The following is a 12,385-nucleotide window of genomic DNA, read 5'->3' as shown; positions in this document are numbered from 1 at the left end:
TTTTCTGTATTTTCATGACTTTGAAAATTTTACATTCACACTGAAGGCATCAAAACTTTGAATTAACACATGTGGAATTATATACTTAACAAAAAAGTGTGAAACAACTGAAAATATGTCTTATATTCTAGGTTCTTCAAAGTAGACACCTTTTGCTTTGATGACTGCTTTGCCCACTCTTGGCATTCTCTTGATGAGCTTCAAGAGGTAGTCACCGGAAATGGTTTTCACTTCACAGGTGTGCCCTGTCAGGTTTAATAAGTGGGATTTCTTGCCTTATAAATGGGGTTGGGTCCATCAGTTGAGTTGTGCAGAAGTCTGGTGGATACACAGCTGATAGTCCTACTGAATAGACTGTTAGCTGCTTTTTTCTTGCCATAATACAAATTCTAAGTAAAGAAAAATGAGTGGCCATCATTACTTTAAGAAATGAAGGTCAGTTAGTGCGAAAAATTGGGCAAACTTTGAAAGTGTCCCCAAGTGCAGTTGCAAAAACCATCAAGCACTACAAAGAAACTGGCTCACATGAGGACCGCCCCAGGAAAGGAAGACCAAGAGTCACCTCTGCTTCTGAGGATAAGTTTATCCGAGTCAACAGCCTCTGAAATCGCAGGTTAACAGCAGCTCAGATTAGAGACCAGGGCAATGCCACACAGAGTTCTAGCAGCAGACGCATCTCTACAACAACTGTTAAGAGGAGACTTTGTACAGCAGACCTTCATGGTAAAAAAAAGCTGCTAGGAAACCACTGCTAAGGACAGGCAACAAGCAGAAGAGACTTGTTTGGGCTAAAGAACACAAGGAATGGACATTAGACCAGTGGAAATCTGTGCTTTGGTCTGATGAGTCCAAATTTGAGATCTTTGGTTCCAACTACCATGTCTTTGTGCGACGAAGAAAAGGTGAACGGATGGACTCTCCATGCCTGGTTCCCACCGTGAAGCATGGAGGAGGAGGTATGATGGTGTGGGGGTGCTTTTCTGGTGACACTGTTGGGGATTTATTCAAAATTGAAGGCATACTGAACCAGCATGGCTACCACAGCATCTTGCAGCGGCATGCTATTCCATCCGGTTTGCTTTTAGTTGGACCATCATTTATTTTTCAACAGGACAATGACCCCAAACACACCTCCAGGCTGTGTAAGGGCTATTTGACCAAGAAGGAGAGTGATGGGGTGCTACGCCAGATGACCTGGCCTCTACAGTCACCAGACATGAACCCAATCGAGATGGTTTGGGGTGAGCTGGACCGCAGAGTGAAAGCAAAAGGGCCAACAAGTGCTAAGCATCTCTGGGAACTCCTTCAAGATTGTTGGAAGACCATTTCCGGTGACTACCTCTTGAAGCTCATCAAGAGAATGCCAAGAGTGTGCAAAGCAGTCATCAAAGCAAAAGGTGGCTACTTTGAAGAACCTAGAATATAAGACATATTTTCAGTTGTTTCACACTTTTTTGTTAAGTATATAATTCCACATGTGTTAATTCATAGTTGTGATGCCTTTAGTGTGAATGTACAATTTTCAAAGTCATGAAAATACAGAAAAATCTTTAAATGAGAAGTGAGAAGGTGTGTCCAAACTTTTGGTCTGTACTATATATATACAGTGCCTACAAGTAGTATTCAACCCCCTGCAGATTTAGCTGGTTTGATAAGATGCAAATAAGTTAGAGCCTTCAAACTGCAAACGAGAGTAGGTTTTATAAACAGAAGCATAAATCTTACAAACCAAAAAGTTATGTTGCTCAGTTGAATTTTATTACATTTTAAACATAAAAGTGTGGGTCAATTATTATACAACCCCTATGTTTAATATTTTGTGGACCAAACCTTGTTTGCAATTACAGCTAATAATCGTCTTTTATAAGACCTGATCAGGCCGGCACAGGTCTGTGGAGTTATCTTGGCCCACTCCTCCATGCAGATCTTCTCCAAGTTATCTAGGTTCTTTGGGTGTCTCATGTGGACTTTATTCTTGAGCTCCTTCCACAAGTTTTCAATTGGGTTAAGGTCAGGAGACTGACTAGGCCACTCCAACACCTTGACTTTTTCCCTCTTGAACCAGGCCTTGGTTTTCTTGGCTGTGTGCTTTGGGTCGTTGTCTTGTTGGAAGATGAAATTCCGACCCATCTTCAGATCCTTGATGGAGGAGCGGAGGTTCTTGGCCAAAATCTCCAGGTAGGCCGTGCTATCCATCTTCCCATGGATGCGGACCAGATGGCCAGGCCCCTTTGCAGAGAACCAGCCCCACAGCATGATGCTGCCACCACCATGCTTGATTGTAGGGATGGTATTCTTGGGGTCATATGCAGTGCCATCCAGTCTCCAACGTCACGTGTGTGGTTGGCACCAAAGATCTCGATCTTGGTCTCATCAGACCATAGAACCTTGAACCAGTCTGTCTCAGAGTCCTCCAAGTGATCATGAGCAAACTGTAGACGAGCCTTGACATGACGCTTTGAAAGTAAAGGTACCTTACGGGCTCGTCTGGAACGGAGACCATTGCGGTGGAGTACGTTACTTATGGTATTGACTGAAACCAATGTCCCCACTGCCATGAGATCTTCCCGGAGCTCCTTCCTTGTTGTCCTTGGGTTAGCCTTGACTCTTCGGACAAGCCTGGCCTCGGCACGGGAGGACACTTTCAAAGGCTGTCCTGGCCGTGGAAGGCTAACAGTAGTTCCATAAGCCTTCCACTTACGGATGATGCTCGCAACAGTGGAGACAGGTAGGCCCAACTCCTTGGAAAGGGTTTTGTACCCCTTGCCAGCCTTGTGACCCTCCACGATCTTGTCTCTGATGGCCTTGGAATGCTCCTTTTGTCTTTCCCATGTTGACCATGTCTGAGTGCTGTTCACAAGTTTGAGGAGGGTCTTAAATAGTCAGAAAAGGCTGGCAAAAGAGATCTTTAATCCACACATGTGAAGCTCATTATTCTTGGTGCCTGAACTACTTCTTAATACTTTAGGGGGACCAAACAGAATTCTTGTGGTTTGAGGGGTTGAATAATAAATGACACTCTGAATTAACTTTTCACGTTTTTAAAAAAAAAAAAAAAAAAAATTTGCTGCAGTGCATTTCCCAGTTCCAGGCTGATCTACAGTACAAATGTCACAATGCCAAGTTAATTCCGCATGTGTCAACCAGCTAAATCTGCAGGGGGTTGAATACTACTTGTAGGCACTGTGTATATATGTGTATATATGTATATATATATATATATATATATATATATATATATATATATATATATATATATATATATATATATATATATATATATATATATATATATATATATATATATATATATATATATATATATATATATATATAATGTCAACACATAAAATTGACGTATTTAAATTTATGCCTTTTTGTTAAGGATTAAATCTAATTGAAAACCCCCTAAAGCTACACAGAATACAAGCATAAATGCAGTAATCTGTCTCTATGGGTATGTTCACAGGACTTTTTTTTCAGGTCTGCAAAAAAACATCAATTTTTCAAGCAGAAGATGATTCTCCTTTTTTTATGCTATTTTGTAAACCTGAAGTTCTTTTACAAAAAAAAAAAGTTTGAGTGCTTTTTTGATATTTAAACCTTTTTTGCAAAGGCTTCCCGCCCACTTTTTAAAGCAGGGGTAGCCTTGATAAATTCTTCCTAGTGTTTCCAATCCAAATAGTTAGTTATTTTATTTGTACTTCTTAAACTCTATTTTTTTACATTTTCTTTTTTTAGGGTGTCTGTGAGCCGTGCCATCAAACCTTTCGCAGAACCTGGTCGTCCTCCTGATTGGTTCTCCCAAAAAGTAAGATGATTTATTGTATAATATATGAAATTAGAAGAAAAGAAACACCAAGAGCTGAGTTTCTATAATACTGTGCACACAGATACATAATGCAAATAATGAAAACATTTAGTAAAGAATATCATTGTAAAATAAAAGCTGAAGAAATGTCAATGCTGTTCTGGCTCTTGCTCAGTACCTGCACTGTACATGTGATGTAGTATATCTGCTAAGTTAGGGTATGGACACATGACATCTTTAAGACGCTGGTGCAATCTTCTAATTTTCCAAGGCGATAACGCTTCAGTAAGACATTGGCGGTTGTCTTCCTTACCTGTCTGTGCCAGCGTCTGTTGTTTTTACTGTGGCTCTGCGGCTGACGCCTTTGCTTTATACTTTCATTTGTATAGAACGAGCGACATCCAAATGAAGCCACTGGAAGAATGGACAGGTCACTTCTTTTAACCGCTTCAAGGTTTCCAAACCTTTTAAGCAGTTAGAAGACCTGACTTAAGACTGAACATGTGCACTGCAATGTTGTTTTGACATTGCTGGGCATTATGTTAATTTTTCGCAGGCGGGAATTCACCTGAAAGACATCGAGTTCACACAACTTAATACAGCTTTTTTTATTTAGATGAAATGCACACATGGTCAACGTGTGCATTAAATTCAGATTATTTGGGGCTTTTTATTGTAAAGGAGATTAAGGGGGTCTTCTAGTCTAGACGCCTGTTATTTATTTATTTATTTATTTATTTATTTATTTTTATTCTATTTTTTGCAATTACTTTTCTTTTTTTCTGTGAAAGGTATAAGGATTTTTGGGATAGGGTTCTTTTTACAATATAGCTACACGTTTGAAGTATGCTTACACAATTTTATATCATGAAAAGAGTATAAATAAGTACTGTAAAAAAGCAGTTAAGTGGGCAAGGAAAACAAAATGGTGGTGAACGGTGGCCATGATCCTGGCTATTGTACTTGTCTGAAGCAATAAAACCAAAGAGATTGTTAATTACTATGATTGTCGCTGTCTCCGGTGGCAGAATTTAAAAAAAAAAAAAAAAAAAATGGCATCATGCTGAAAATTGAGTATCAATTTTTTGGCACAATTGGAGGCATGTCAAAGTTACAAAGAAAAATAAAAGATTTCGACTTGATTCTGGTACAGGAGATAAGCACTTATACATTTGTGCTCAAAAGTTTACATACCCCGGTAGAATTTTTGCTTTCTTGGCCTTGTTTCAGAGAATATGACTGATAACAAATAACTTTTTCTCCATTCATGGTTATTGGTTGGGTGAAGCCATTTATTGTCAAGCTACTGTGTTTTCTCTTTTTAAATCTTAATGACAACCAAAAACATTCAAATGACCCTGATCAAAAGTTTACATACCCTGGTGATTTTGGCCTAATAACTTTTACAGCATTTGACACAAATGGGTTTGAATGGCTACTAAAGGTAACATCCTTACCTGTGACCTGTTTGCTTGTAATCAGTGTTTGTCCATAAAAGCTGAGTGAGTTTCTGGGATCCAGACAGGCTCTCACATCTTTCATCCAGCTGCTGACGTTTCTGAATTGTGAGTCATGGGGAAAGCAAAAGAATGGTCAACGGATCTACGGGAAAAGGTAGTAGAACTGTGTAACACAGGAAAGGGATACAAAAAGATATCCAAGGAATTGAAAATGCCAGTCAGCAGCATTCAAACTGATTAACAAATGGAAAATCAGGGGCTCTGTAAAAACCAAACCACGGTCAGGTAGACCAACAAGAATTTCAACCACAACTGCCAGGAAAATAGTTTGAGATGCAAAGAAAAACCCCCAAATAACATCAGCTGTAATTCAGGACTCTCTGAAAACTAGCGGTGTTGCTGTTTCAAGATTCACAATAAGGAGGCGCTTGAAGAAAAATGGGCTGCATGGTCCAGTCGCCAGAAGTAAGCCATTACTGCGCAAATGCCACAAAGTATCTCGCCTACAATATGCCAAACAGCACAGAGACAAGCCTAAAAACTTCTGGAACAAGGTAATTTGGAGTGATGAGACCAAAATTGAACTTTTTGGCCACAACTATAAACGTTACATTTGGAGAGAGGTCAACAAGGCCTATGATGAAAGGAACACCATTCCTACAGTAAAGCACGGAGGTGGATCTCTGGTGTTTTGGGGATGTGTGAGCTACAAAGACACAGGAAACTTGGTAAAAGTTGAAGGAAAGATGAATGCAGCACGTTATCAGCAAATACTGGAGGCAAATTTGCACTCAACAGCCCGGAAGCTGCGCATGGGACGTACTTGGACGTTCCAACATGACAACGATCCAAAACACAAGGCCAAGTCAACCTGTCATTGGCTACAGCAGAACAAAGTGAAGGTTCTGGAGTGGCCACCTCAGTCTCCTGACCTCCATATCATTGAGCCACTCTGGGGAGATCTTAAGCGCGCAGTTCATGCTAGACAGCCCAGGAATTTACAGGAACTGGAGGCTTTTTACCATCCACAACTATTACAAAAGACTTCAAGCTGTCATTGATGTAAGAGGGGGCAATACATGGTACTAAGAACTGGGGTATGTGAACTTTTGATCAGGGTCATTTTGATGTTTTTGGTTGTCATTAAGATTTAAAAAGAGAAAACACAGTAGTTTGTCAATAAATGGCTTCACCCAACCAATAACCATGAATGGAGAAAAAGTTTTTTATCATTCATTCATATTCTCTGAAACAAGGCCAAGAAAGGAAAAATTCTGCCGGGGTATGTAAACTTTTAAGCACAACTGTATGTTGAAATTGTGTGCACTAGCCCGACTCAATTGAACAATTGGTTCTGTAGATTTTGTGGCCACCGATTTTTCAAAAAAAAAAAAAGTGGTTTTGAGAAAAACACAAGTTTTTTTTCGTACTGATTACATAGAGACCCGTTTACTTACGATCAATCAGCTATTCCAGGACCATAGAGTGATCCTTCCTCGGGCTCCTAGAATTCCTTCAGAGCTTCTCTTTTCTGTGATGAGATCGGTCATGTCGTGTCCGCCTGTTCTCCAATAGTCATTCTCATCATGTCTATTACTGTTCTCTGAAAGTCCTTTTTTTTTTTTTCACATGTTCCGTTGCCGGTAACCGCAAAATAAATTTAGGCCTACTTGTCGAACAACTAACACAATGCGACGATTGATTTCAAATGCTTTGTCAATAATTTGTGAGGAATCAATGTAATCATTGTTACAGCAGCACTTGATGTTCATTTTAAATCCTAACCTGTATGTGGCATCTGAGAGAATTTTACATTCTTTTTTCAAGTTTTGCAAATGTTGAAAACAATGTGAAAAAATTAGAATGCAGTAACCAAATTCTCTCAAAACGGGCAGCTTGATAGTTCTTAATTTTTTTGCCGACGTGCTCGCAAACTGAGAATCCTGTTCACTCGTGTGTTGTTGCCTCAAAATTTTTTTTTTTTTAGAACAATATGAACGCGCTTTATAATTTCTGGACCATTTTTTAACCATTTACACAAATTTTTTAAACTTCTAAAATTCACAAATAACTTTATTAGGGTCCTCTCGCCTCGACATTCAACACAGATCGCCTATAGCCGCTAGCATTGAAGCTGCTGAGGTAAAGTGAAAGCTGAGCTCTGATTGGCTGCTATGGATAACTAGAACAGTCTGACTGTGAGGCAGTTTTCATAACTGAGATTTGAGGTCCTTCAGGACACATGTTTTCTGCTTTATATGTACAGATTCACCTATCAGATTTCTGATCAGTGTGAGGTGATTACTAAGGATTATAATACTAAGGATGTTTTTTTAAAATGTTGCCCAGAAATGACCATCTATTGGTCAAGTTAATCCAAAAGCTAAGAGAGCATACACACACAAGCCCCAGGAAATGCTCCATTTTGCCCTGCGTGGTACGAGCACCGCGAGTGCCCCGGAGAGCGCTCCCTATAAGGTGCTATAACTTTTTCAATATTACAAATTGAGCTAAATCATTTTGCAGATATATTCTCCACACTAAATACATGAAATATATATATATAAAAAAAAAATTCTGATCTGCTTGACTACAAGGGTTAAAAAGATCATATAACTGCACTGACCATCTCATCTTGTTAGTGTATGGGGGCAGGAATAGTACAAAAATGTTTTATCTCCCGGAGTACCCCTCTAAACATGGACATCATAAACTAATTTCTAGTAATATCTCATCCAACATTGTAATCTTGTGCTTTACAGTCTATATATGACGGTCTAAATATAATATGCATCTCTTAAGTTACCTTGTATGAATAGTCCATGTTTTGTTTCATGAAGTCATCAATATTAGTTTTGCTTTACTTTATTCTCAGCATTGTGCTTCACAATATTCTGAGCTTTTGGAAACCACAGAGACCCCAAAGTGAGTATACATTTGTGAGCAAAGTGTTTTACTTGTCTGTTCTTTATTTTTTTTATTTATATTTTTTCCAGGTAGCCTTGGAAATACATGTTCTCTACTGTAATTCTCCCTTTTGAGTTTAGGACCACAAAAACCAATATACATCAGTAGGGTAGCATGATGGCTCAGTGGTTAGCCCTGCAGGCTTGCAGCACTGGGGTCCTGGATTCACATCCCACCCAAGACAACATCTGCAAGGACTTTGTATGTTCTCCCCGTGTTTGCGTGGGTTTCCTCCAGGTTCTCCAGTTACCTCCCACACTACAGACATACTGATAGGGAATTTAGCTTGTGAGCCTCATTTGGGAAAGTGCCAATGATATCTGTGAAGCTCTGTGGAATTAATGGCACAGTATAAGTGAGTAAAAGTAAATGAATCATGAAAAACCGTCAAGATTTCAGTGTATTAGTTTGTTCGCTGCTGTGATAAAGTGCTGATTGCATATATTAGTATGATCTACCAGCATATACAGTTGTTTGTGACCTTTGCAAATCTACACAAATAGCACCTGGGGATTCACTAGACAAGAAATGTAATGAAATGCTGAGCCATATATTACAGTAAGGTTTAAAGATGTCTTATGAAGACAACCCCTCACCCTGTAGATCACTGGTCCCCAATCTTTCTGAACTTGAGAACCACACTCCGCTCTGAGAGAGGATCGCGAGCCACATCCAGCACCTGCACCCTCCACTGTAGTGACAACCAAAGCCCCCATTACCAGTAAAATGACAACCAAAGCTTTTCCACTGAAATCACACCAAGGCAATATACCAAGATCCAGGGGTTCCCACAATACTTTCATTCAGTATTCTCGCATCAAGCACTCCGAGCACACTGTGGCCTCCAGCTTTAAGTACCTTCTGTGACAGATAGTATCATCATATCTTCAGCGTACCAAACCTAAATTATCTCTAAACCCCTAACACTAGTATATGTGCATCCAGATCTGCTCTTCTGTGTGGGGCTACTCACAGTGTCACCATCTGCAGACCTGCTCTTTGCTAAACATGGTGCTAATGCACCAAGCTGGCAGACAGCCATAAGCCTCCCATCGTGGTCCCATGAGCCACAGGTTGGGGACCCCTTCTGTAGACGCTTCTGGGACAGAATGCAGAACTGCTCAGCTGTACCCTCCTCATTCTTGAATTATATGAATAGCCATTCTCATGAACTGCCTCATTTAATGCTATATTATCCTGCAATTCCCATTGCAGAGTAAATATCTGGCAGACATGGCTCTTTCCAACTAATCTCCTGAATTCAGAGCTTCATCAGAGAACTGATGTAATGAAAGCATACCTGGGCTTCTGAGTTGAATTATTTGCATTCAGTTAGTTTATTACAAGGTGCTGATTTGTTACCATGGCACATAGGGGCCTTCTGAATGCCCCCATTTCTGCAATGTGAGATTTGCTATGAATCCCAGCCTATGACTAGGCTTCATTGGAGATGATTTATTTCACTATCGCTCAAAGGGGGCTATGTAGAACCCCCCCCCCCATGAAGATTTATTTCTGTAAATGTGTGTATATGTGCATGTCGTATAGTGGGAGTATATTAAAATAATCATTAGTGATGAGCGAGTATGTTCGTTACTTGAGATTTATGAGCATGCTCGGGTGTTTTCCGAGTATCTTCGGCATGCTCGAATGTTATGTTTAAGTCACTCCATGTGCATGATTTGCGGCTGTTTGACAGCTTTAATACATGTGAGGAATGCCTGTTTGTTAGGCATTCCTCACATGTATTAAAGCTGTCAAACAGTCGCAAATCATGCACCCACAGTGACTAAAACATAACATTCGAGCACACTGCAAATACTCGGCGAGCACCCAAGCATGCTCGGCAAAAGGGTTAACAGAACACGCTCTCTCATCACCTACCACTGCCTTCTCTGGGATCCAGCCCCGTTCTGCTCCTCTTCTCAGTGATGTCACCACTCTTCAGGCTATCCAGATCAATCTATGCCTTATTTGGAAGTTTCTGTTACAATGTAAGCCTTTAGAACCTTGTTCTGACGCTCCATAGACTTACATTGTAAAAGCCATTTCCGGGTCATGTAGAGCACAGTGTGACCCAGAGAGTCTGAAGAGCAATGATGTCACTCAGAAGAGGAGCAGAATGACACTGGATCCCAGGGAAGGCGTCAGTAGGGGAGTAAACACATTAAATTGCATATACATATACACAGATTTATAAAAAAAAAACAATCTTAATGGGAGGACTTATTTAAAATAAAATCCAAAAATGTTAACGTTTAAATCGCCAACCTTTTCCCCAGATATAAATAGCAGAATGTTATTTTTTTTTAAATATATGGTATTACTGCATTCATAATTACCTGTATTAATAAAATATAAACATTTATCCCATTTTGTGAATGTCAAAATGAGAATAAAAAGCAAAGTAGAGAGCAATTAAAGCATTTGTTTGTACACCAAAATAGTATAAATAAAGATGTCATCTCAACTGGCAGAAACAAGGCCTCATCAGTGCTATATTTGGGGTTCATTCTGCCCCCGGCTTGACACACTATTGATAATTCAGGCGACAGAAGCTGGGGGGTGATGAACGCCAACACAGACACTCCCCTATGATTTAATCACTTAAATTCTGCTGTAAGGCCTCATTCACATGTCCGTGTTCGCAGTACGTGTGGCATCCGTTTTTTTCATGGATACCACATGTACCCATTATAACCTATGCTGCTATGCACATGTCCTTGTTTGGCATCTGTGTACTGTCTGTCCACTGCAAAGTATAGGAGAAGCTTTTTAATATATTTTTCTTTATCCATACTGGAAAAAACACTGATGGTAAAAATGGACACACGGATGACGCACTGATGGTAAAAGTGGACACACGGAGACACACTGATGCGCAACACTAATGACATCGATATCATTTTTTCACATGCATCTTTAAACATGGACGTCTGAACGAGGCCTTGTAGACAGCAGCATTTCAGTGGCAAACAGCAATTGGACCTACCTGTATAACACAGCTGGCACTCACTGTGTATGAAGTGGGCTTATCTCCCGAGCCCGCCCTCTATACACATTCACACCAGGGTTGCCAACCATCCAGAAATTCCAGAACCGTCCATAGAAATATTGCACTTTTTTAACCTATCCACAAAACAAAAAATTTAAGGTGTTCGTTATTTTTTTGAAGCTGAAGAAACTTATACAGATTGTTTTGGCTAATTATCCTCATTTTATGGTTTACAGTGAATGTAACTAGTGTGTTCATATCAGAATGATGGGCTGTATACATCTATCACTTATAATCGTAATGATTTATTATGATTTTGCAACGTGTTCATAAAAATATTGTCTGTCCGTGATTTTTTTTGATGAGTTGTCCAGAAAAAAAAAAAGTCAAACTGGCAACTCTGATTAACTCTACAAGTATGGTGTATGTCTGGAAGGTGTTGAGGACGAAGGACCAATATCCATAGACCTTTCCATCATGATAAGATCAGTATGTGGCTGTTGGGTTGTTTTGCCCTTTTTTTTTTTTCTTTTTTTTTTTTTATCAAAAAAATTATAAAATAAACAAATAAATGACTTTGTAACCTCCCCTTTTCAAAACTAGCCAAAATGAAATAAGTTTATATATTTTTTACATATTAAAACTTTTGGATAATAAAAACATGTACATTCCAAGACTCATAACTTATCACTTTCTCATCAATTTAGCATGAGTTCTTGGGTTTTTTTTTTGATTGTTGGATTGGTTGTAGTTTGTATTGATATCAATGTGGTGGAACATAAAATGAACTGATTAAAGCTGTTTTCTATTACATTAACACCGCATGTACTGTGTGCACAGAACGATCTATAATAGTTCCCTCAATGCACCTAGACTGCCATTGTCGTCAACAGCGCAGGTCCAATTTACACAGAACAATATGCTGCCGAAAATGATCTTTTAAGAAAACAAAAAGGTCATGAGCTATCGGTTTTCTTGTTGTTTGAGTGATTTCACAGTCTGTTTACATTGTCTGGTTAGCAAGAAACTAGTTTTCATAGGTTTTTAAGGTTGAAGGTAGACATAAGTCCATCAAGTTCAACTTATAACCTAACATGTTGATCCAGAGAGAGGCAAAAACCCCATGAGGCTGATGCTAATTGACCCACATGG

The 12,385-nt window shown here is 39.4% G+C and overlaps 1 protein-coding gene across 7 annotated transcripts in view; it reads left to right on the top strand.

Annotated features, from left to right (window-relative positions):
• BRD8 (bromodomain containing 8) overlaps nucleotides 1-12,385 on the top strand; it is an 86,185-nt gene that overhangs the window by 30,483 nt on the left and 43,317 nt on the right. For all 7 annotated transcript variants that reach the window (XM_073651408.1, XM_073651406.1, XM_073651410.1 and 4 more), the window contains exons 3-4: nucleotides 3,742-3,811; nucleotides 8,147-8,196. In XM_073651408.1, the coding sequence (XP_073507509.1) occupies nucleotides 3,742-3,811; nucleotides 8,147-8,196 (120 nt within the window). The remainder of the gene's footprint in view (nucleotides 1-3,741; nucleotides 3,812-8,146; nucleotides 8,197-12,385) is intronic.

The sequence above is a fragment of the Phyllobates terribilis genome, unplaced genomic scaffold, assembly GCF_046119375.1.
Source record: "Phyllobates terribilis strain yellow unplaced genomic scaffold, ASM4611937v1 Scaffold_11__3_contigs__length_659146591, whole genome shotgun sequence".
Taxonomy (NCBI): Eukaryota; Metazoa; Chordata; class Amphibia; order Anura; family Dendrobatidae; genus Phyllobates; species Phyllobates terribilis.
The sequence above is the reverse complement of the archived record's forward strand: the minus strand, read 5'-3'. Positions and strand labels throughout refer to the sequence as shown.